The sequence below is a fragment of the Camelina sativa genome, chromosome 9, assembly GCF_030686135.1.
Source record: "Camelina sativa cultivar CO46 ecotype springtype chromosome 9, ASM3068613v1".
NCBI lineage: Eukaryota > Viridiplantae > Streptophyta > Magnoliopsida > Brassicales > Brassicaceae > Camelina > Camelina sativa.
This window is the reverse complement of record NC_141888.1, coordinates 20,946,794-20,972,724: the sequence shown is the minus strand read 5'-3', so window position 1 is coordinate 20,972,724 and position 25,931 is coordinate 20,946,794. Positions and strand designations below refer to the sequence as shown.

Genomic DNA, 25,931 nt, shown 5'->3' with positions numbered 1-25,931 from the left:
TTCTAGGGTATTGGATTCGTAGCTGTTGGTCAGAATCTTCCTGCAAAGAGGTGAGTGCATGACCATGGCTGATCTAAGCCTGAGATTTCATTTGTCTTGCTTGTTTGGTGTTATTTGTGGTGTTTTTCTTGCTTGTTATGGTTTCTATAGGGTTCCTACGAATTCATATGGCTTTGGGATCGAGCTATGGACGGATTGGAGGCGATGGGAAGCGAGATTCGACTCTCGGCTTCGAGCAGATCGCATCTGCGGAGTCAGTGTCGGTCGACACCAGGTGGGTGTCGGTCGACACCATGGAGCAGCATCGATTGACACTGTGGAGTAGTGTCGGTCGACACCAAGAGCCAGTATCGGTCGACACTTGGCTGGTGTCGGTCGACACCTCCCTTCCAGCGAAGACGATACTTGTTTCCTGGTTTGCATGTCTTGTTTGTTGATTGCTTATGATATTGGTATCTCAGTTGCTTGTGTGTATAGCACAGTAGATGGGAGGATTGCCTCACTGAGTGTTTATAAAATACTCATGCATCTCAATTTGTGTTTGTGGTGCAGGTAAAGACAAAGTGTGATCGTGAAATCAAGGCAATGAAGAGGATGATGGTCTAGTGGCTTGATTGGTTGTTGTCTGGCTTCTGTTATGTTGCTAGAGAGTCAATAAAACATTGTTAGGTTGCTGGTTCTTTGTTTCATGTTGTTTGGTTATTAGATAATTGTTATGATTTAATATTGGTTATTTGATTATTAGTTATTTATTGGATATTGGAATCTGTTGATTATTTTTCATTGTTTGGTTTGATTGTGATTAGGTGGCTAGTTGGTATGTGACCACTAGTTTAGATTATTATTACTATTATTATTATATAAAAAAACGGGTCGGATCGTTTTAGAACTTGTCAAGCACTTAAATACAGATTGAAGAAGTTGAACTATATGTATTATTAGATATCATTGTATTGTGTGGAACATGTTTGATCTTGCAAAATTTGCAGAGACGAAAAAGAATTGAGGTTGAAGATTTACAGACAAAAAATCAGTAACCCAAGTAAGTACAGATTTAGACATTGAGGCTGGTCCAAACCAACTCACAGGTCAGTGCTCCGGGGAGGCAGTTTGCCACACAAATGTTGAGGTTGAAGATGTTACTGAGGTGATATGCACAGTTCAGAAAGTTGTGGAAAATGTAGGCACAACGAATATTGAGATTCGTAGTGATTGTGAGATAGGAAATGTTCTTGCTAAAAACAGGTTCAGCCGTTTGGGTTCCTCCTTTTTTGATGGAGAATCACTTCCTTCAGATGGAGAGTCAGTTGATTCAGATGGGTCTAATAGTGAGTCTGGATTGATGGATCATATGACTCCCTCCAGGAAAAAGCTATTGCATGAAAGACCGGTTCTGTAATGACCCGTATTAAGAAGTACATACCGGCGGAGGAGACGCGTCCAAGGGACGTGCGATACCTTTGGAAGAAGAAGAAATGAAAACCTCGAAGATTGAACGAGTGACTTGCAAGAGAAGTTACCAAGTCAAAGAAATGGTCTAAGAAGGAAAATGGCCGTGGAAAAATGGACATCAAATGACCATAAGACCGGAGTGGTCGGAGCCACATACGCAAGGTCCGGAGATGGATGAGAGTGGACGGAGTCACGGACGAGAGGTCCAGAGATAGACGCAAAAGTCCGAGGTTACGGACGAGAGGTCCGGACAAGGACAAGGAAGTCTGAGGTTACTGACGAGAGGAGTCGGAGTTACAGACGAGAAGTCCGAGAACGGACGAGAAAGAGGGAAGTCACGGTCAGAAGGACTGGGGAGTGACGAGGAAGTGGAAAGGTTGGAGGAAGTGGAAAGGTTGGAGGAAGTGGAAAGGTTGGAGGAAGTGGAAAGGTCTCTCAAGAGCTGTGAGATGCCACGTGTCGCCATCGCATGCTCTCTCGCCAGGAAGTGAGATGCACGCGTGAGTGAGTGAGACTGGAAGCATTCTGCATGCAGAATTTCTGCCACTTGTCAAACACAAATTGCCACTTATCTAGACAGAGAACTTGACAGAAGGCTTATAAATAGCCTCTTTGGTCTCTCATTTTCGACAAAGTCTCTCTAAAACACTAAACTCTTGCAAAAATTTTCTCTCAACAAATTATTGAAGAAAAATCAAGAGACTTCCAAGGGAGGAAGAGGAAGAAGCTCGTCGGAGCTAGAGGAGGAAGAGGAGGCGAAGCGCTGTCGGATTGCGGTGTGGTGGTGGAGCTCGACTCAGTCAATTATCTGCCTAAATCACTGTGAGTTGAGGTTATGACTTTAGAGTTGTTGTGATTTGCGTTTGGTGTGAGCATAGAGAGTACATGAGCTTGGTAGCTCTTGTGTCTTTCTTGATTTCTTGAGTGTTGCATGTTTATCTTTTAGATCTACATGGCAACAAGTTAAGATCTGGAGAGTAGACTAACATGCATACATTTATTGTTGCATATAGTCTTGTTTGGGGTTAAAAGATCATGCATGCATAAAGAATTGAGTGATTTGGGTTGCATGCAAGATCAGATCCGAAATGGATGATCATGCATGCATCCTATTATGAATTTTTCAACCGGTTAGAGAAGAAAAATGAAGTAGTTTTATGGGTGGAAAATGCAATAATGTTTGCATAATTTTTGAGAATTAATTTGAGTAGCATGCATTATAGAAATGGGAGAAAAATAGGTTAGCATCACTTGCATGTCAAGGAAAAATATTTAAGAAATTGTTCTTAATTTTTCTTGAGAGTTAAAATTGGTTGCATACATGTGATTGTTGTCTTAAATGCTTGAATAATTTATTTCTTGCATTTTAAGAATTTTTGGGTGAATTGCTTGTTTTTCTTGCATGCATTGCTTGATTCTTGCTTTGAATTATTTTGGTTATTTAAGTGCTTAATTTTGTGTCGGTAGACTTAGAATAAGCACTTGTCTAGCTAGTTCTCATGTGTCATGTTGGACTAGCAATCAAATTTTGTCTCCAAGTGAGTGTGGAGTTCCGGCGAGTTAACCTACGCGTTCTCGTGGCTTGGACAATCGGCGTCTAGTGAGAGACTAGTCCGATCTATTGCATGACGATGCAAATGTGTGGTGATCCGGTTGGTAGCCTTTGTGGTTTCAACGCGGTGTGGATTGGGGAGATTGGACAGAAGGTCATTGGCCCCTAGGTTGCGTCTGTGAGATGAAGTATAGTGTGTACCTATGGTGGTAGCATCACTAGTACTTTCATTCCCTTGTGTTTTGGGAATTGTGTTGAGAAAGCCTATAGTGGCTATGAGTCTAGAAGTGTCATGTTGGGTCATTTCTAGTTCTGCATGTTGATTGTTGTTGCTTGTTTGCTTTGTTTGCTTGCTTGCTTGCTAATCACTTCCGCATTGCGCGATTCTGATTGTTGTTGTGGGTAGTTGGTGTTAAGGGTAGTTGGATTAAGAGGACTGCATGTTAGAGAGTTGGGCAGCTAGAAAAAACCAGATAGGATGTTTTATGCTGTGTGATTGCTGAAATAAAATTACCTTGTTTTTCTTTGACATGCATTTCTTCAAAAAAAAAAAATGGATCCAACTTATTATTTACTTTGTATTTTATTTTTAAATGGAAACCTTATACATAAGTAAATCGTGATGTTTTATGTATATTGGGAAAGTGGAAATTAAATGGCCTAGTCCGGGTCAGCACAACGCCGCGCATGCGCCAAAGGTTGAAAAGCAAGAGGTGTATGCGTAGTGGGTAGGCGGTGGCCGGTGGAGTGGACGGGGAACCTAATTCGTTTGTGGCAACTTGACTGGATCACGGGCTGTCGACCTCATTGTGACGCCATATGGGCTGGTCCGTGGTTAGTCCGGCCGTGGGGACGGTTTGGGGGCGTTACAATGGTGGTATCAGAGCGGGTTGTGAAGCTTGTGTCCACTTGGGCTTTTCAAACGTTTTTATCGAGTAGATGTGTCGCAAAAACCAGCATTTAGATTCTGGTTGTTGCCTGTTTAGTTTGAGAGAACCTTAGACTTAACTAGCAACTTACCTTGTGTGTGTGCAGATGTATTTTGGAGGCGGGGATGGCGGTAATGGTTCAGGGGAACAAGGTCTGGGGCAGGAGGAGTCAAGTGACCACAACGGTTTTCTTTCGATCGAGTTAGAATGTTCCCGTGCGGCCATGGAATCGGATAAGTGAATTCTTGATGGATTGTGTGACGGTTATAATGAGGAGGTGGACCAACCTGTAGAATCCAACCCTATCGAGAATATGGGTGTGGATAATGGTGAGGAAGAGAACCAGTCTATCGAAACTGATCCTTCCGAGTGCTTGAGAGATGACGAGGAGGTCAACAATGGATGGGATGACCAAGAAGCTGCAGTATGGACCGAGGTGTCGATGCAGATTTAAATTACCATCGATGGACATGGGTTTTCCGTGACGATTCCGTATTCTGTGCCGGAAGACCAGAGAGAAGAGATGAGGACCCGAGATATGGGTATGCTGTCGTAGATAATATAATGGTGAGGAGCCGATTGGAGTTGGAGCCAACGGCGAACCTGAGCATAATGATGGCAGTGAGGCCAGTGCTGGAGCACAGGAAGTTGAGGGTGGTGGAGACCCACTCGAGTGATGATGATCAAGAAGAGTACCTGGAAGTGGTTGAGATGCTGTCAAATGATGAAGAGGGTGTACCAACCCTCATTGTTGAGACATAAAGGAGACCAAGGGAAGCGGCTAGAGAGGGAACTCGACCCAAGTTAGTGGCGCTTCCAGTGGCGGTACCGGATCAAGGGGAGGCGGATGTTGAACCAGTGATAAGAGAGAACCGAGTTCAAGATCATATTGCCGAGGCACAAGAATTGGAGAACCAAAGAGATGTGGCCAAAAAAATGGGACAATGGGATCCGATGTTGCTGGAAGTCGAGATCAACAACAAAGAGTTAATGAGGCGGCTAAGGTTGTGTGAGAGGGTGCCAGTACGAGGACATGAAGGTGAGGCTGAGGCGAAACCTGAGGATGTTCCTGTACCGATGGTTGTAACTGCACCAAGAGTGAACCAAGAACGGGAAGTGAGGAATGAGAACACGGGAGGTGGTACAAGAGGAATCGGGGGTGAACCTGAAGAGGACCAAGTAATGACCACCGGAGATGACTCAAGGAGTGGCCGATTGAATAAGTCTGATAGCGAACCGAGGGGTGACCAAGTGATGGCACCAGATCGAGGATTGAGAGAACAACCAGTGGAGGGAGTAAGACCCACGAGACATGTGGAGATGAGACCGAAGAGAGGAATGCCGAAAACTAGAGCTCTGGCACGGAAGATGGCGACAAGCCCGTCTCGAGTACAATTGAGAAACACGTCCCACTGTGTGGCATGTGGAGAAAACAGACATCGAGTCTGCTATTGCTGGAGAGCAGCGTTGTGCGTTCCAGGACAGGGATATACCATGGTGTGTGGAGAATGCGGTGTATTTGGGCACTAGCTACATAATTGTCCGACTAGAATCCGAGGACCAGATGAAGTTGGACCAAGTGAGAACGAAGCTCCTGCGCCTGCGGCTATGGCCTCTATGAACCCATCCACTGAACCAAGCACCGGCCAGCCACCAAGAAAGTGTGAGTGTAGCTGTAGAATGTGTAAGTTCCTAGGAGAACCCTAGGCACCTGTTAGCCATGTGATAGGGGTATGTGTAATATTTTTGGGGAAAGATTGGAACTTGTCCTACGGTGTATGTTTTTTTAGCTAGGTCTTTAAGACTAGATATTAAACTCGGATAGCAAGCCAGTAGAACCCTTAATTATTTTTGGAAAAGTTATTAAAGGGCTTTTGTGCTAAGTATTTAGCCTTGTGGTTGTTAGTTGTGTGTGACTCTTTGTGTGTGATTGCTTGCATTTGTGTGTGATTGCTTGCTTCTAGTAGAGTAATTGCTTGCTAATCATTGACTGCATGCGTACTTGTTTAAGATGCATATAGGTTGCATGAACTAACCAAACGTTTGAGCTGTGATTGTTTTGGTATGATTGATTGAGGATTCACCTAACACCGCAAGAGCGTAATCCGACAAGTTGAGAATAGCATGAAATTGATTGAGGAAGACAATCAAATCAATTATGGCAAAGTAGAGAGAATGATGATAAAAAAAAAAATGCGAAGAGTTAGACGCATCATAAGCAAAGTCCAAGGGGTGGACGTAAGTGCAAGAAATAATGTGGCAAAGGCAAGTAACCAAGAGAGTGGTTAGATAACGAAATGGTGTATTAGTCTGATGCAAAAATCAACTAAGTCAAGGCAGAGAGTGCAAGAAAATAATGTGGCAGAGGCAGAGAGTGCAAGAAAATAATGTGGCCAAAGAGAGTGCAAGAAAATAATATGGTGAAGAAAGAGGGTGCAAGATGATAATGAGTTTATCAAGTAAACTCTACGCGAAGAGTCAAGTACCAAGTGAAGTTTTAACGAACCGACTTGAGGAGAAGAATCGAGGAGTTCACACCAAGTCGTAGTAACGACTAATAGAATGCTCTAGAGTTAAGCGGTGAGAGCAAAGCGTGCCAGAAAGTAATCAAACGGATGCGAAGGTGATATGTTAAGTAGAGATGTGGTGAGTTTGAACACATAACCGAGAGAAGTAGGGATCCAGAAGGTCCAAGTTAATGCTGGAGATGAAGAAGCTTTGATGACACAAGTCAATATAGCTATCGTTGTATCAACAATATTTACAACGGAGAGTGGAGACGATAAAATAAAGATTACAACGTTGGTCGAGAAGACGCCCAGTAGAAGATGTAAATGACAAGGGTTCATGAACATCATGAAAGCGTGAACGAAACATTAGAATTTGAGGATGAATTCTTTTAAGGGGAGTAGAATGTAATGACCCGTATTAAGAAGTATGTATCGGACGGAGGAGACGTGTCCAAGGGACGTGCGATACCTTTGGAAGAAGAAGAAAAGAAAACCTCAAAGATTGAACGAGTGACTTGCAAGAGAAGTTACCAAGTCAAAGAAATAGTCTAAGAAGGAAAATGGGCGTGGAAAAACGGACGTCAAATGACCATAAGACCGGAGTGGTCGGAGCCATGGACGCAAGGTCCAGAGATGGACGAGAGTGGACAGAGTCACGGACAAGAGGTCCGGAGACAGACGCAAAAGTCTGAGGTTACGGACGAGATGTCCGGACAAGGACGAGGAAGTCCGAGGTTACAGATGAGAGGAGTAAGAGTTATGGACAAGAGGAGTAAGTACGGACGAGAAGTTCGGGAACGGACGAGAAAGACGGAAGTCACGGTCAGAAGGACTGGGGAGTGACGAGGAAATAAACCGTGAATGTACAATTTTTAATTTTTGCGGTCAAGCGTGGGAGCTTTGGATGGAAGAGAGACGCGTGAAGGTTGAAGAAAGTAGAAAGGTCTCTCAAGAGCTGTGATATGCCACGTGTCGCTATCGCATGCTCACACGCTAGGAAGTGAGATGAAGTATAGTGTGTACCTATGGTGGTAGCATCACTAGTACTTTCATTCCCTTGAGTTTTGGGAGTTGTGTTGAGAAAGCCTATGGTGGCTATGAGTCTAGAAGTGTCATGTTGGGTCATTTCTAGTTCTGCATGTTGATTGTTGTTGCTTGTTTGCTTTGTTTGCTTGCTTGCTTGCTAATTGCTTCCGCATTGCGCGATTATGATTGTTGTTGTGGGTAGTTGGTGTTAGGGGTAGTTGGATTAAGAGGACTGCATGTTTGAGAGTCACCCAACTCACTGAGTAATCGTGGATTACTCACTCCTCTCCATTACTGTTTTCTTGCAGGGAAAGTAAGTGGGTAGAGTTGGGCAGCTAGGAAAAACCGGATAGGATGTTTTATGTTGTGTGATTGCTGAAATAAAATTTCCTAGTTTTTCTTTGAGATGCATTTCTTCAAAAAAAAAATGGATCCAACTTTTTATTTACTTTATATTTTGTTTTTAAATGGAAACCTTATACATAAATAAATCGTGATATTTTATATATATTCGGACAAGTGGAAATTAAATGGCCTAGTCTGGGTCAGCACAACACCGCGCATGCGCTAAAGGTTGAAAAGCCGGAGGTGTATGCGTAGCGGGTAAGCGGTGGCTGGTGGAGTGGACGGGGAACCTAATTCGTTGGTGGAACCTCGACTGTATCACGGGCTGTCGACCTCACTGTGGTGCCATCCGGGCCGGTCCGCGGTTAGTCCGGCCGTGGAGACGGTTCGGGGGTGCTACAGGTTCAGCCATGCATCAAAGCTAAGTAGGTACAAGAGTCCTCTAATTTTCGAGGAAAAGGTAACCGTGGACATGAAAATCGTGGCTGCAGTAACCGTGGTTGTGGCTAGTTGTCCTCCATAATGAACTAAGAAGCTAATCGAAGCGGAAGACTCGATTACCATTTACACTTCTTCTAATATTTTCTTATGGCTGTATTGATTTAGTGTTTAAAACTGCGTGACTCATGTCATAGCTATAAAAAAAAATTGAAATCAAATACGAATATTTCTTTTGGCAGTTTATTACTCAGAAAATGACAATTTTTTTGGTCTGGACCATCTTTTGATATAAAGCCAAAGAAGGAAAAAAACTATATTTGCTTTTCTATGCAAACAATGTTCTTGACCTTTTCGCAGAACCCAGAGGAAAAGAAAACGAGCTCGTGCCAAAGTTTCATCCCCTGAGATACAAAAGATTTTCCGGTTTCACGTTGGGCATCATTAGAAAGCATAATGGAGTAGATGAATACAGTTGACAAATGGACCGAATGAGCAAAACAAATTTCATTTCTCTAGAGGTTCACAAGAACTTCATGTGTTATTAGAGATAATTGAACTTGCATAAATCAAACTTGATCTGCAAAATTTACAGAGTACGTGGTTTACTTTGTAAGCAAACAAAATTTAAAAATCAAATACTAGTTTGCTCATGACCAGAGTAACCAAAACGGAGATGAGAGAAGTATTCCTTAGTTGTTCTTGCAGGTTTCCGAAATGGAAGATAAGCAAACGAGGAGATGACTAGTCCTGGTTCCAGTTCCAGCTCATGGACATATAACTCCAATGATACAACTTGCGAAAACCCTTCACTCTTAAGGGTTTCTCAATCACAGTTGTTCAAACCAAGTTCAATCACTTTATCCCTTCAGATGACTTCACTGATTTTCAGTTTGTCACTATCCCAGAAAGCTTACCGGAGTCTGCTTTGAAGGATCTCGGACCTATACATTTTCTGCTTAAGCTCAACAAAGAGTGTGAGGTAAGCTTCAAGGAATGCTTGAGTCAGTTGCTGCTGCAACAAAGTAATGAGATCTCATGCGTCATCTACGATGAGTTCATGTACTTTGCTGAAGCTGCAGCCAAAGAGTTTAAGCTTCCAAACGTTATTCTCAGCACAACAAGTGCCACGTCTTTTGTTTGCCAATCTATATTCGACAAATTCTATGCAAACAATGTCCTGGCTCCCTTGGATGGTACTCTTGAATTATTTGTTCCCATTTTTTGCTAGTGTCTATAATCTGTATAACAACATGGTTCTTGACCTTTTTTTGCAGAACCTAAAGGAAAAGAAAACGAGCTAGTGCCATAGTTTCATCCCCTGAGATACAAAGACTTTCCGGTTTCACGTTGGTCATCAACAGAAAGTACAATGGAGCTGTAAATACAGTTGACAAACGGACAGCATCCTCTGTGATAATCAGCACAGCGAGATGTCTAGAGAGCTCATCTCTTTCTTTTCTGCAACAACAGCTTAAAATTTCAGTGTATCCTATAGGCCCTCTTCACATGGTGGCCTCGACTTCTACAAGTCTGCTTGAAGAGAACAGTAGCTGTATCAAATGGTTGAACAAACACAAGGTGAACTCGGTGATATACTTAAGCATGGGAAGCATAGCTTTAATGGAAATAAACGATGTGATGGAAATTGCTTCAGGATTGGCTGCTAGCAACCAATATTTTTTATGGGTGATCCGACCATGTTCAGTACCTGGTTCAGAATGGACAGAGTCTTTGTCTGAGGAGTTTATTAAACTGGTTTCTGATCGGGGTTACATAGTGAAATGGGAACCGCAGAAGGAATTACTTTCTCATCCTGCGGTAGGAGGGTTTTGGGGCCATTGTGGATATAACTCGACACTAGAAAGCCTCGGAGAAGGAGTTCCAATGATCTGCAGGCCATTTTGGGGTGATCAAAAGGCGAACGCGAGGTACTTGGAGTGTGTTTACAAAAATTGGGATTCAAGTGGAGGGTGGACTGGACAAAGAACTGGTCGAGAGAGCTGTGAAGAGGTTAATGGTGGAAGAAGAAGGAGAGGAGATGAGGAAGAGAGCTGTCAGTTTGAAAGAGCAGATTAGAGCTTCTGCTAAAAGTGGAGGTTCTTCACATAACTCGCTAGAGGAGTTTGTACACTTCATGAGGACTCTGTGAAGATTGTGTTTATCTACTACAACACCCAAAGCATCAAGATTCCCTTTTTCAATAATTCCAAGTTTGTTTTTAGATGATAACTGACTGAAAAGTCATGGAGGCCATGAATAAACAAAACACATTTCGTTTCTCTAGAGACTAGAGGTTTCACAATCACTCTAGTTTTCACTAACATGGATGAATAGAATCACTATAAACCTCATTACCAGAATAAAAGAATGACCATAAACTCTTGCCTACCTCTAGAAAACTATTAAGATTCATGAACATAAAGGAACAAAAGAAATGGATCAAGTCAACTCACTTCTTTTATAAGCTTTGCAGTCTGTTGCCAAACCCACCATCTTCCCCAAATTACTATTTTCTAGGACACTGTCTTCCAACTCACTGAAGAAGATTGTGACGGAAGTCACTATCTCTCAATCACATAATGTCATAACGTATAGATTCCATGGTTAACAAGTAAGAAAATAGAGGTTACATCTACTGGTTGGTAAACTTGAATCAGCCTATGAAGATGCCACTGAAAAGGTTAATCTTACTACACTCAGGGTTAATGATCAATCAACTGAAGGACTTCTTCAGAAACTGAGCAACCTTCAAGAAGAGTACTACAAAGAAAAGGGAAGAGCCGCAGTGCTTGAAAAGGAGTTGAATGAAAAACACAAGCAGATCAGGATGTTGAACAGTGGAACTAAGGATCTAGACAAGATTCTGTCCATTGGAAGAATAGATGCCACACACAGAGGTCTAGGGTACCCAGGAAATTCTGGAACTTCAAGTGACCTGACCGTTCAACCTGTCAACTTTGTGAATGCCAGTCATTTAGACTAAGAAGCAGATATCCCTACTAACTCGAAGGAAGAAATTTCGGTGATAAAGAGATCAGAGAAAAGACAGAATCATCCTTTGAAGGATAATCTCAGGAGGGTCATAAGGAGAAGAACTTGTGGATGTGATCACTGTGGTAACAACCATCAAAGAGGACGCTGTTACAGTTTCAGGAAGAAGATCAATCTGTTGTGGAATCTCAACAAGTGTTACTTGGAGCCATCGAATTTCTTCTCTGTTTGGATATCGAATAAAGACTTGTACAGTGATCTGTATACCAAAAGCTCGAATCTCAACCTAAGGAAGATGTATGAAGAGGATGACGAGATTTACTCAAGATACAATTTCAAGATTTTCACTGCTGTTTTTGGAGAGAAAAAAACCGAGAATATCAGCTTAAGTTGTAATCTAAGTCTGATAGAACTTGAAGAAGATGGCGTAGAAGCCAATGTAGCATACACATCTACAAGTTCATTTGAAGTCAACTCTTGGGATTTTGATAGTGGATGCTCAAGACATATGACAGGAGATCAATCAGCTTTAAATTAATTCACACCTATACTAGGTGGAAAAATCACTTCTGGTGATGGAGGAAAAGGTCAAATCAAAGGAAAATGGATGATTGACAGATCCAACCAACCATAGCTGGCGAATGTGTATTTTGTTGATGGTCTTCGTGCAAATCTAATCAGCATCAGTCAATTATGTGATGATGGACTTAAAGTCACGTTCATAAAAACGGAATGTAGTGCATATGATGAGAATGGAAACAAAGTTCTACCTAGAGTTCGTTCAGGAAACACCTGTTATATGTGGAGAGAGTCAGAGATGTGTCTATCCGCTACAGTCTTTAAACATGATATATGGCATCGACGGCTAGGTCACATCAACACTCAGAGTCTAGTCAAGATTGTGAAGGCTAATGTTGTCAGAGGGATACCAAAGCTTGATGGAAAATCTGATGCGGTCTACGATGCTTGCAGTAAAGGAAAACAAATCAAGGTGCAACACAAGAAGGTAGCTGATATTGGTTCAAATCAAGGTACACCTTTGTACTTGTTGATGATTTCTCTAGATTCACTTGGGTCAGATTTTTAAGAGAAAAATCAGAAGCTGTTGAGAGCTTCAAGATACTAGCTCTACAACTTCAGACTGAAAAAGGACCCATAGTTCAAATCAGAAGTGATCACGGTGGTGAGTTCCAGAATGAAGAATTTGAGCTATTCTGCAACTCTCAAGGGATACGACATCAATACTCTGCACCAAGGACAACACAACAAAATGGAATTGTTGAAAGAAAGAACAGAACTCTCCAAGAAATGGCAAGAGCCATGATTCATGGTAACAATGTGTCACCAAGGTTTTGGGCTGAAGCGATAAACACTTCCTGTTACATCATCAATTGTGTCTATGTGAAACCAAACACCAACACCACTCCTTATGAAATTTGGAAAGGGAAACTCCGAATCTGTGCTACTTCCACACATTTGGGTGTATCTGTTACATTTTGAATGATAAAGATCACCTGGGTAAGTTTGACTCTAGAAGTGATGAAGGAATTTTTCTGGGATATGCTACAAACAGTATGGCCTAAAGGGTATACAACAAACGTCTCAAGGGAGTTGAAGAATCTGTAAATGTGGTGTTCGATGATAGATCTCCTACTCAAGTATTCCCTGTTGCTCAAGATGATGAAGATCCTCCAACTCTTGATCAAGAGAAAGTTGAAAAGGATCAAGAAGAAGAAACAAAGGTCGCTCAGGGATCAGCTGTGGATACAAGGTTAACACCTTTGCAGGTCCCTAAGAATCACTCAGAATGAGATGTGATTGGCAATCTAGGAGGTCAAAGACAAACAAGAGGAGTTCATATCAACTTCCGAGAAATGTTACAACACTCTTGTTTTGTCTCAACATTGGAATCATTTGACACCTTCGCAGCCTTAGAAGATGAGTTTTGGTTTGCAGCTTGTCATGAAGAGATCAACCAGTTTGTTCGGCCTGGTGTGTGGGATCTGGTTCCAAGGCCTCCGCAAGTAAATGTTGTTGGTACTAAGTGGATTTTTAAGAACAAGATTGATGAGGATGGAAATGTTACACGAAATCGAGCAAGGCTAGTTGCTCAAGGATATTCTCAAGTTGAAGGAGTTGACTTCGATGAAACCTTTGCCCCTGTAGCACGTCTTGAATCCATTCGTCTACTTCTTGGCATGGCATGTCTTCTGAACATCAAGATGTTTCAAATGGATGTGAAAAGTGCTTTTCTAAATGGGATCATCCAAGAAGAAGTATATGTTACTCAGCAAAAAGGTTTTGAAGACCCAAAATTTCCTAATCATGTGTATAAACTCAAGAGCATGGTATGAACATCTCACTCTGTTTCTTCTTGAGAATGGGTTTAAAAGAGGCAGTGTAGACAAGACATTGATCATATATGAAGAAGGTTCAAACATCCTCATTGTTCAGATCTATGTGGATGATATTGTGTTTGGAAGCACTAATCCAAAACTTGTGAAGACCTTTGTCAAAGAAATGACTAAGGAATTTGAAATGAGCATGGTTGGCAAGATGAACTATTTTCTGGGATTACAAATCAAACAGAGTGACAGTGGGATTCACATCTCTCAATCAACATATGCAAAGAGCTTAATTCAAAGATTTGGAATGCAAACGAGCAAGTCAGCCAGAACCCCTATGAGCTCAACAACCAAGCTTTTGAAGGACTCAACTGGTCAAAAGGTTGATGAAAAACTCTACAGAGCTATGATTGGCAGTCTCCTTTATCTCACTGCTACTCGGCCAGATCTGTGCTTCAGTGTTAGTGTGTGTGCTCGATATCAAGCTGATCCAAGGATGTCTCATTTGAATGCTGTCAATAGGATCATCAAATATGTCAAGGGAACAACTGATCGAGCTCTTTACTATTCTAAGCAAACCAATTCTAATCTTGCAGGTTTTTGTGACTCCGATTGGGCAGGAAATCTTGATGATCGGCGAAGTACATCTGGAGGATGTTTCTTTCTTGGGAACAACCTCATCGCCTGGCACAAAAAGAAGCAAAGCTGTGTGACTATGTCTACTGCTGAGGTTGAATACATTGCCATGGGGAGCTGCTGCACCCAGCTCATGTGGATCAAACAAATGTTGTCTGATTATGTTATTGTATCCTCAACCCTTTTTTGCGACAATGAAAGTGCTATCAATATCTCAAAGAACCCTGTTCAACACTCTCGCACTAAGCACATAGACATTAGGCATCACTTTATCCGAGAACTTGCTGAGAACAAGGTAATTGAGATCTCTCATGTGTCCTCAGACAAACAACTTGCTGATATTTTTACTAAACCCTTGGATTTGAACACCTTTTCACATTTTCAAACTTCAATTGGGTTGTGTGATCACTAATGTGTTTATATGTTTGAGACTCATGCAGTAGGTTCCCTGTACAGGTTTACACAGCTCTTTGTTCTTTTTATCTATGTATATTTAAAAATTCTGTTTTGGCAAGTCTTTTCAGAAAAACAGCTGCTCATCATGCTCTTCTCGCAACATTCCCAAAAAAGGATGAATGAAGCCAAAAAAAAAAAGAAAAAAACCAAAACTCAACTATGTGTGAGTCGGCAGGAAAGGGTTGATGTTCTTTCATCTTTCTTATTTGATTTCTATATAAAAAAAAAGGAAACACAACAAAAAAAAAACAAAAAAAAAAACAAAAAAAAAACACCAAACAGGGTGTTACTTATCTTGTGTATATCAGCATATGTTTCTATTCTTCATTACATCACTCCATCAATCCCCCTCGCCATGAATATAGCTTCACATCATGAGGATCAGTTCTGGTTGAGTATGATGAGTGTAGTCTAGTTTGTTGAGATCATTGAGTATGTTTGTCATCTCTTTGAGCTAAGCAGATGCTATTTTCCCTCTACTACTCTCAAAGTAGCTGTGTAATCCTCTCCTTGGGAATCTGTCTGTCTTACCTCAGCCATAGGACTCAGGTGTCGTATCCTCATCCTCTTGTCAGTTTATGTTCTGTGTGAATGCATTTTTGTTATTCTTGACTTTCTGAAATTTCTTTTATATATATATATATTTATATATTAAAAGAAAATTGGTTTTGTCTGACGCTGCTTTGATGAGATTTCACGTTTCTTGTTATCAAAGTTCTCTTGTTAACTATTGATATCAAAGAATGTGTTTCCGTCTCCTCGAGCTGTGTATACACGCACTGTTGCTTTTAATGAGTTTGGATTTTGTTTTTGGGCCGAGCTTGTAGATTTGCTCTGAATATCTTTTCAGGCCCATGGACGCATCTCACTTGTTTGTTAAGTGTCACAGGTGGCTATTTATATGGGAGACTGTCCTAAACCTAATTCACTTCTCCTTGTGCCGCTTTTGCTTTGTCTCTTTGTCGTCCACATCTCCCTTTTGTGTCCTAAACCTCTTTTCGCTACCAGATCTTGTTTCTCCTATCTCATGGATCATGACAAACTTTCCTCTTCGGATCTTGGCATTGACGATACCAATGTGACTGCTGAACTTCATTCCACTGCGCTTGTTCCTCCTTCAGCAGTTCCTCCGCTTGTCCCTAAAACCGAACCTGGTGTCTCTCGTTCCAAGAAGACCAAGCGTCAACCTGCTTCTCTTCCTCCATCCAAGCGTTCGTGTACTCGTGCATCCGGATCTAAAGGGAAGAACAAACCTCTGTCTGCTCCCACCCGTCGCTTGCCTCGCCGTGGCTCCACTCGCTCATCCTCTCACAACGATCTTGAAGATGTCACGGACGGTTTGGTTCCCACCAAGTCTGATCTTGCTGCAGACGATGTGGCTGAAGTCCCTCCCCCAACATTTCTCTCTCGCTACGTTGAGCATCGCCGTTAGACTGCAAGTCGTGATTGGAGCTACCCTGAACTAAAGTTTCCTTCTTCTCCTCCATTTCCCTCCCAGTTCATCTCTGAACTCACCATGCGCCGCTTTCAGACTATCTCGGGTCGACTCTCAATGAGATGTGGTTCCTTGCTGCTAACAACACTCACGTGGTGATGTGTACAAACTCCACTCCGACTTTGGTCTCTTACCCACGGTTACTGAGGTGGATTCCTTGGTTGAGAACATTGTCAAGGAATTCTATGCGAACCTTGCTGAAGCTGAGACAGAAGGGATCGACACACTCAAGGTCTTTGTTCGAGGGTCCATGTATGCGTTCTCTCCCGCAATCATCAATCACATGTATCAGCTTCCCCATGAACCCTACCCTCTGAATGCGACTCAGATCCAAACTCCTGAAGTCTTGACGAAATTGTCACTCTTCTGACGGATGGTCGTATTTGCTCCTGGGATCTTCGTAGCAAAAAGGAGATGGGTGATACCGTGGCTATGCCTTAGAAGATCTGCTGCCAAAACTGGATGCCCACCAGGATTCTCAAGGGTCGTCAGTTTAACTTTGGGAAGATGGTTTTCGATGAGATCTGTGCCTTCAACTCTGTGATTGCCAATGCATCATCCAATGTTCGCCTCATCCTTCCTAAACTGATCGGTCACCTTCTGCGTTTTCAACGCATTGTTCCTGCTCTCCCCGGTGATGTTACTTCTCCTGCACCTGCTAAGTTCAAGATTGAACCAAAGGAGCTTTTGCCATCTCAGACTCCACTCCAAAGGAGCTTCTGCCACTTGCATAACTTCACCAAACTCATAATGGAGCATCTTACAGGTAAGTCTCTCTCCTAACTTACTCTATCTGCTCATTTATCACTAGTTTTTATATGAGTCTGTGCACTCAAGCATGGGGAGATTACTTTGGTATTGTTTACTCTGAGGGTGAGGGTGAGGGTGATCCAGAAGATGAGGAAGACGGTGATGAGACCGAGAGTGGCTGAAGAAGTTAGTGTATGCTCGTATGTTAGGGGAGTAGTATAAGTAGGAGTAGGACTTATTGATTGTTTTTAGTCTGAAACTCTCTAACGGTTATGTATTGCATCTATGGCTGCAGAACTCTTCTTCTTTTGTTTCTACTCGGTTATGTATTGAACCTTTTGCTGCACTGAAGTATTTGAGTAATCTTTATGGTACTTGGTTTAGTTTCTATGTTGTTACAGGAAGCTTGAGGCACACACTCAGATAAAAAGGGGGAGATTGAAGAAAGAGAGTATCTGTACGAGCTAAAAGCTGTTGCGGAATGTACCTGAAGGACTTCAGACGAAGCGGGAAAGTGTCAAGTTGTCTTTGCCCGCAAAAAACCTTGAAGACAGTGCGGCGCATCGAGTGTGGAGATCTTGAGCATGGGCGAAAAAGGTGGCAGGCTAAAAGGTGTTCGTTGGAAGCTACAAGCAAGTGGCTTGTTGAAGTCAACATAATGATGAGGTTTCTTCTATGACTAGTTGGACAAAGAGAGGTTCTTGAAGGACATGGAGCATAGGAGGATCTGCTGGATAAAGAAGAGTATGGTGAAGATTGTTGCTGCCTATAAAAGAGAAGCAAACACATCCTTGTTCGGTTAGCACTTTTGTAGAGAGAAAAGTGTGAGTTTAGATTTATGCAAGAGAAATTATATTGCTTGAGGTTTTCATCGCGTGAGTGAATTAAAGAGTAAGCATAGATGTTGCTGTGCAGGTAAGGTTGGGTAGATAGAATTGATTCAGTGGCAAACCAGCTGTAATTCTTAATAAAGCTCAGTTTACTGATTTCTTGGTATTCTTGTATTAGTATTCAAGGTTTTCTAGTTATTTCATATTATTGGTTTATCGTTATGTAAAAATATTTTTTGTGTTAACGTGGTTGTGATTCGCACAATTCTAAACCGAAAAAGTATGATGAACAAGGGAATAATTAAAAAAAATAAACAATTTTCTTGATTAATCTCAAGCAAACTCAATGAAATTACAAAGAGTTTCTTACTAGTTTTGGATACAATTTAGAATCTTGAGAAGTTTTTTGTCCTACCTTGCTTGGCCGTCGAACTCACTACTTATATTAAGAGAGTCGATCTTAGCTAAGTCTTTTTTTTCTTTGGCTTTTGGTCTTTTCTTTGATTTGTTTCATATTCCCATAGATTCGATTCTTCTTCGCAGATTGTTGGGGGTTCCTTTTAGCGGTCGTACTGATCAGGCTTGTTTATTTGCTGGACCGAGCTTTTCGGACTTGATTGGACTATTCTTGGTTTAATTCTGAGTTAATCGAGTGACGCTAACCGCATAATTAAACATTAATTAATTACTCCATAATTTATGTCAAATCTCGTAAGTTACCTAAAAAAGTCGTTCTTCACTGAATTTACTATTGGTTGGTCGTTATTTTTTTACCAGACGAAATACTTAAATTAGTATACGTGTTGGAAATTCGAGAACCATGCGTGTTACACTGTTACTACTTAAAAAGGAAGATTCAGTCTGGTTTCACGTCAAAACCCGCTTACCTGAAAAACCCGCCCGGCTGAGAAATGTTTTAACTAGGCCGTTACCTTTTTTACCTTATCTGGAGAACTCTATAAATACTTTTTATTTGCTGGGAGAAAAATCCTAAGTTTTATTCTACGCTTTCTTTCTGCAACATGAAACTTTTTGTAAACCACTCTTTTGGGATTGTAGAGATTCATCCTCATTGACAATTTGGATAAGATTTCTAAACCCTTTCTTATTATTTGTGCAAAATAATCATGTTTTCTTCATCTATGATTTTTATTTTCTTTTTTGCTATGTGTGAGTAGTTCTCCAATTGGGTTTTAGGGTTCCAATTTGGAGATTCAATGAATTGATGTTTTAATTGTTGTTTGGAGTTCTTAATCCTTAGGTTCTTTGATTCACATGATCTTAATGCTAAAATAAGACTGATCACCTTCTTTTAGACTCTAGGTCTTTCTATGCATCAAAAGTGTTCGATAAGTGTTTTAATCTTATAAGTTAATCGATTTTATTTCTTTGCATTTTATTTACAAACTTGAAAACCAAACAAACAAACATTCGTCCGATTTAGCTATTTACGACTCTTGCAAATCTTTAGTGTACTATTGGTCCTTGTGGATTCGACCCCATATATTTAGCCTTGCAGTTAAGTGTATCGGGTAATTACTCGAGCAATCAAGTTGGCGCCATTGCCGGGGACCAATTGCATTACCTAGAGATTTAGGATTAGTTTATAGTCTAGAGCATTTTAATTTCTTTTGCTAAATAATATTTTCTCTTTCTTTTTGGTGTTTTAGGTGTATATGAAATATTAAAGAAAAAAATGTCGCATAGTATAAGGGAGGTGTTAGCCATGGAAAACAATGATATGCCACAAGAAGAGGATGATGAGCTATATGTGGAGCCACCATTTGATGAGAGTGTTCTTACACCGGAACAAAAATTTAAGTTTGATGAACTTCACAAGGAACATCCTACAATGGTAAGGAATGATTTAGCGGTTTTAATCCGGCTGAACCTCCTATCATTTCGGGTAGCATGTGAAGGAAGGGAACTTACATCCCTTGAAGAACAAGAAGCCCATGATCTTGAAAAGGTAATATATTGGGTTCCACCAAGCGAAATAGAAGGTCCATGTGTTTCAACTCTTGACACTCATGATTTTAAGGATTTTCACATGCCTTGCATTGAAGATGTGACTTCTGTTTTACATACTCCCATGATTGTTGATGAATGTTATGATTCGATATGTGAAACCCAACAACTAGATACTTTAAGAGCAGCAAAACTTGCTAAAGATTACCATGAAATATGTTTTGATATTGAATATCAATGTGCTTTGAATGCTCATAATCTCGAGTTTAAGTTTTCAATGGCTGAAATATCTAGTTCTCTTCTTGAAGAATCTTACCTAGGAGTATTGTGCTTGATATTGAAAAAATTTTGTATGAGAGTGAAGATCCTGAGGTTGATTTTCTAGATGAGAATATTGTGATGTATGAGATTTATGGGGATGAAGTTGATTATTTTGTTAAAACTTCGTTTAAACCTGAAATTGACTTTATTTTTCCTCTAAATACATTTGATTCTCATGAGCATCCAACCATTAAAGAACAGTTCAAGATATATGCTACATTTGTAGTAAAATTAGTTGATGGTTATTTTGTCTCTTTATCATGGATAATTATGTGTTACTTTGAGCCTATTGTTTTCTGCGGTAATAGGAGAAGGACTAAAGGTCCATTGGCTCAACCTTTTGATTCTTATGATTAATACTTTGAGTTGAGCGGTCACGCTAAATACCCAAAATACGCGCTTTGTGGGAGGCAACCCACTAGGTCCAAGTAAGTTTTCTTATTCTTTTCTTTTTGCTTTTATTTTGTATCTGACACCATTCTTGGAATTGTTTTCACACCGAGCCGGTGTGAAGCAAGTCTGGGGGAGGTTGTCACCTATCTACTGATGTCGTTTTCTTTTTTCTTATTTTTCATTTTGATGTTTTCTTTTGAGTCAGTCAGTTTGTTTTATTGAGTCAAAAGTGTGTTTTATTGAGTCAAAATGCTGGTTGAGAATTTTGAGCTTTTCTTAGGGAATTGCACCATGCTTGATTCATTGCCTTGGGACCATTTAGCATAGTTTAAGGATGACTTGGAAGTTTAGAAAAAATCATGACTTGATCACTTCAATAATTCCTGTCACTTTGAAATTTAGATGATTTGAGTTTGACCTTGCTTATTTGGACTTAATATGAACTTATTATATCTCACTTAGGGGGTTGACAATCATGTAATGGATCATACATTCAGAGTTTAGTTTACACCATTTTTACCACTCTTTGTAAACTCTGAATGTCTAGACTCATTTTTAGACTAGTACCACACCTTTACCCCTATCCTTGCTTCATACCACTCGCATTCATTGGTCATCATCATCATGTGCATTCATGTGCAAAAACTACGGAGTATACAAACCGACATAGCTTTCCTCTAGTCAGGATTGTCAGTGTAGTTTGTTTGGGTATTGATATTGCGTTTTTGTGGTTGTGTGGTTATGTTCATAAGCATTTGTTGAGTTTTCATGATTTAGTTCTTTTGATGCAATTTTGTGAGACAAGAACCGGTTCCACTCCCCTATATATATATACAAGAAAATAAACAAAAAAAATGAATAAAATGGGAAAGGAGTAAGAATGGAACAGGAAAAGTCAGAGTGCTCTTGTTTATTTATCAAAAGCATCTAGGACAATGATGATTTGTTTGGGGTTTTACGTTGGTTGGTTTGATCCAAGTTAGAGGGAAGCTGTGTACCTCCCAATTGGTCAGTGTCTCACTGTGATTTTGCATTATGATTTGCATTTGTTCGCATTGCTGGAAACCTTAAACAATTGAGCCACCTTGAAATTGTCCTTACACCTAGACCATAATGTGTTCGATATCCCCTTTGTGAGAGTGCACGCATTTACTAATGAATATTAAAAGGTTAAGTTATCTGAGTCTGAAAGTTTTTGTGATCTTAGGATTTATGAAGTTGCTACGGTCATGGCAAAGTACGATTTAGTACGGTTTGATATGAGTTTTGTGATAGTGGTTTGCTGGAAATTGTTTGATAGCATGATCCTAGAAGAATATGTGAGTTCTCGCGTTTTCAAACCTCTTTCCTTGGCAAAGGTTTTTGTTTTGCTTGAGGGCAAGCAAATATCTAAGTCAGGGGGAGTTGATATATGGTGTTTATCGGTTTTGAGTCTTTGTTTTCTCTCTTATTTTATACTTTTTATTGAGTCAAAGTGTGTTTTGGAGTCTTTTAGACCCTGATTGGTAATGGCTGATACTTGTGGCTGTAGAGACTTTGACTTTAAAATTTTAGCTGTAGAGAATTTGGTTGTAGATGCTTTGACTGTAAAAATTTTTACTTTTAAAATCTGATTGTTTAACAACTTTTAAAGCTGTAGTTGTTATTTTTTATTTATTAATAATAAAAATAAATTATGTCAGAATATAATTCATATCAATTTAATAACAAAAATAAAGTTATAATGATATTTTAAAAAAAAAAAAATGTATGTCAATAAAATATGTGATTTTATTTGAAAATTCTGCTTTTCTTTTATTTTTGGTGATTGATTTTTAATTGTTTTGAATGTTTTTTGTATTGAGTAGTTATATATATGACCAGTCAAAAATCCATTAAACACTAATCAATGCATTGTTTTGAATGTTATTCTGATGAGTTTCATAAACTCTTTTACATCATTATTAATGATGATGATGAATAAATAAAAATTATTATTGAAATGGATCTTAAAAGAAAGAGAAAAAAATAAAAATATTTAATTTGTAAAAATAAAATATGTAAAATATATATATATATATATATATATATATATATATACTTTTGGAGAGTTTTTAAATATAATGGGGAGAGGAAAAAGAATGCTTTTAAAATTTGTTGATTTTAAAGCGTCATTTTGAGGCTTTAAAAGAGTAAAGGAAATAAAGAAGGAAAAAATTAAAGTAGCTGTTGAAACTTAAAAAAATAATAAAGTCTTAAAAGTCTGATTGACAAAGAAAATGCTTTTACAACTTTTAAATGGTTTTAAAGTCTTAAAAGTCTTCACCAATCAGGGCCTTAGTTTTTTATCGAGTCTTTATAGGTTTTAGAACACTTTGGAGGAAAATGGAAGAAAAATGAGCAATTCTGGATGCAAACAAGCATATGAGATGGATGTTGGTTCACTTGAAAATCCACCTACCAGAGGAATCTGCCTGGCTAAGCAACGATGTCTAACCCGACAACTTTCACGTTAAAACCCACCTATCTGAGGAACCTGCCTGGCTAAGAAACAAAGTCTAACCCGACAACTTTCACGTTAAAACCCACCTACCTGAAAAATCCACCTGGCTGAGAAATGTCTTAACTAGGTCGTTACCTTTTTTACCTTATTTGGAGAACTCTATAAATACCTTTTATTTGCTGGGAGAAAAATCCTAAGTTTTATTCTACGCTTTCTTTCTGACTTTTTGTAAGCCACTCTTTTGGGATTCTAGAGATTCATCCTCATTGACAATTTGGAGAAGATTTCTAAACTCATTCTTATTATTTCTGTAATTTAATCATGTTTTCTTCATCTATGATTTTTTTATTTCTCTTTTGCTATGTGTAAGTAGTTCTCCAATTGGGTTTTAGGGTTCCAATTAGGAAATTCAATGAATTGATGTTTTAATTGTTGTTTGGAGTTCTTAATCCTTAGGTTCTTTGATTCACATGATCTTAATGCTATAATAGAACTGCTCACCTTGTTTTAGACTCTAGGTCTTTCTATGCATCAAAAGTGTTCGATAGAATGCATGATGAATGTGAACTGAGCGATGTATTTCTAGCCTGCGAAAGTTGATGTTAGGATGCATTGTGAACTTAATGTACCTGATTGTAATGCGAATTTGGCTAGGAGGTTGCAAATGAAAGTTTAGCAAACTAATAGTCAATTTTAGTTTCTAATGCCTTGAAAGAGGGTTTGTCTATTCTTGTGTTCATGTTCTAGAACGGTTCTTAATTATTGAATTCGATATTTCATTTTCTCATTAGTCATTGATCTCTTCAATACCCTATGACCCAATGTTTTAATCTTATAAGTTGATCGATTTTATTTCTTTGCATTTTTATTTACAAACTTGAAAACCAAACAAACAAATATTCGTCCGCTTTAGCTATTTATGACTCTTGCAAATCATTAGTGTACCATTGGTCCTTGTGGATTCGACCCCGTATATACTGCCTTGCGGTTAAGTGTATCGGGTAATTAAGCAATCATATCACACACCCACCAATGTTCTATCTTTATGAAGGCATTCCAAACTTTCAAGGAGTTCTTCCTAACTTATTATTAAATTGACATCTCACATAAACTGAAGGTAAAGAATTAGAATATTTCTCACAACACTCATATCAAATCATTTCAAAAATATTAAACCATTCATATGGATCAATTCCTCCCAAGTTCTATCAAATCTCTTTTTATGTTTTCCCCAAAGATGTGTTTCATATACATTCATTTTTTATGTTATCATCGAATGAAAATCTTGATGTACTGGTTAAGGTTCCGTGTTCGACTCTTTGTGATGACACGTGTATAACTTGTTTTCCATCATAAAAGCTTTCTTGAAATTCGAGAAATCCTTCCTAAATATATATCTAGGAATCTTTCCTAATTTTCAAGAAATCCTTCTTGAATTTGAATAAATGTTCTTACAATCTTTTTTCTTTTATGCTTTACCTCATATCTATCACAACTTACTCCAATACTGAGGGTAATGATCTACCAAAATCTATTTTTATGTTTTCCCCAAGGATGTGTTTCATATATATAAACCTATTCTTATATACTACCTTTGAATATCTTGACTTAGTGGTTACACGCTCTTTTGACGAAGACCTTCCTGAAAATCAAGAAATCATTCTAAAATATCTGAGAATCCTTCCTGAATGTTTGATTCAGACCTTCTTATATGTTTACCAGTGAAAACATAGCTACCTAGAAAAATATTCCAATCTTCAATACAAAGTCTTCATGAATATATTTTAAAACAAGTTTTATGGTGAAACCCATCCAAAATCTTAATAATAAATAAATATATACCATGTGAATACAAAGAATCAAACTGTAAATACTTCAATCTCATTATGCACCAATTCATTGTAGATATCAACTGAAGCCTTAAATCTTGGACCTACGTGTAGTGATGGGAGGTCAGCTGACCTGCCCAAATTTTAGGGAAAAAAAATTTCTTCACAAGTTTTAGATTTTTTTTTAACTAGTTTTATGAGTCCAGCCTAATTTACTTTAACCTGACCTCCCTTAATTTAATTATAAAAACAAAAATTCCATTAACCCACAACAAAAAGAAAGACTTTTTAAATTTGTTATAAGTTAAAAAAAAAATCCATGAACCCAATTTTTAACCTAATAATTTATTCTTTGCACTAAATTAAATAACAAAGAAGAAAAATATCTCTTACTAGTGTATTTCGGATTCTATTCTTCACGTACAACACATTTTCAAAATCAAGTCATTTTATATATTAGGTGGAAAACTAAATTTTGTTTTACAATCAAATTAATAATTTTGTTAATTATACTTAGAAATTAGAATTCTAATACAAGTTATGATTTTAAAGAAACACAAAAATCATCTTTTACAATCAAATTAGCATTCCAATACAAGTTATGATTTTAAAGACACAAAAATCATCTTTTACAATCATCTTTTAAAAATTATATTTAGTTTTAGGCTTAAACTAAATCACATTCTACAAAAAAAATAGTAAACAATATGATGCTCAAAATAGTTCTAAATTTTGTCAACAAAGATGTATTCAAACCTATTACAAATGAAAATGTGATAAAATTTTTGTAGGACTTTTTTATAACATTGTAAATATGTATTTTATATTAAATACAATTTCTTTTTTATGTTTTGACTTGGGTTAAAAAAATTCCTCGGTCCGCCACTGATTGTAAGTCGTCATTGTGTAAATTCTTTGGATATTAAATTGACACTTCTATGCCAATTTCTTTATTTAAATGAAATCTACATTAGCTGGTCTGCTGTGCTCTCAACACACCAAAACAATTTCATGAAATATTAATAGGAAATATTTGAATTTACTGAATTAATACCGGTTTCTATTGTGGAAAATGATCGCGTATATATATCAACTCTTTGGACTCTCATGCAATAATCGAGTTAGCTTAGGTGGCTTCCACCAACAAAAAGAAACATGCACGTTTTTCTTAGAGTTAAAT

At 38.9% G+C, this 25,931-nt stretch overlaps 2 protein-coding genes and 1 pseudogene across 2 annotated transcripts in view; all 3 read left to right on the top strand.

Annotated features, from left to right (window-relative positions):
- Positions 1–7,076: 7,076 nt before the first annotated feature.
- Positions 7,077–10,261, top strand: LOC147938411 (flavonol 3-O-glucosyltransferase UGT76E12-like). Its single transcript, XM_087465624.1, has 4 exons — positions 7,077–7,215; positions 9,089–9,448; positions 9,643–10,183; positions 10,225–10,261. Exons 1-4 carry the CDS (start codon positions 7,077–7,079, stop codon positions 10,259–10,261), a joined length of 1,077 nt encoding a protein of 358 aa, XP_087321750.1.
- Positions 10,225–10,534, top strand: LOC147938410 (flavonol 3-O-glucosyltransferase UGT76E12 pseudogene; annotated as a pseudogene).
- An 8,950-nt stretch (positions 10,535–19,484) lies between these two features.
- LOC104715338 (UDP-glycosyltransferase 76E6-like) overlaps positions 19,485–25,931 on the top strand; it is an 8,171-nt gene continuing 1,724 nt past the window's right edge. The window contains exons 1-3 of the mRNA XM_087465623.1: positions 19,485–20,098; positions 21,648–21,759; positions 24,828–24,874. Coding sequence (XP_087321749.1) covers positions 19,485–20,098; positions 21,648–21,759; positions 24,828–24,874 — 773 coding nt within the window. The remainder of the gene's footprint in view (positions 20,099–21,647; positions 21,760–24,827; positions 24,875–25,931) is intronic.

Excerpts from the sequence above, each read along its gene's own strand:
- LOC147938411 (XM_087465624.1), top strand. The coding sequence starts at position 7,077 with ATGGACGAGAGTGGACAGAGTCACGGACAAGAGGTCCGGAGACAGACG. Across the intron at positions 9,449-9,642 it reads TGTCCTGGCTCCCTTGGATG|TTGACAAACGGACAGCATCC; the intron begins GTACTCTTGAAT and ends CTGTAAATACAG. Across the intron at positions 10,184-10,224 it reads GATCAAAAGGCGAACGCGAG|GGTGGACTGGACAAAGAACT; the intron begins GTACTTGGAGTG and ends ATTCAAGTGGAG.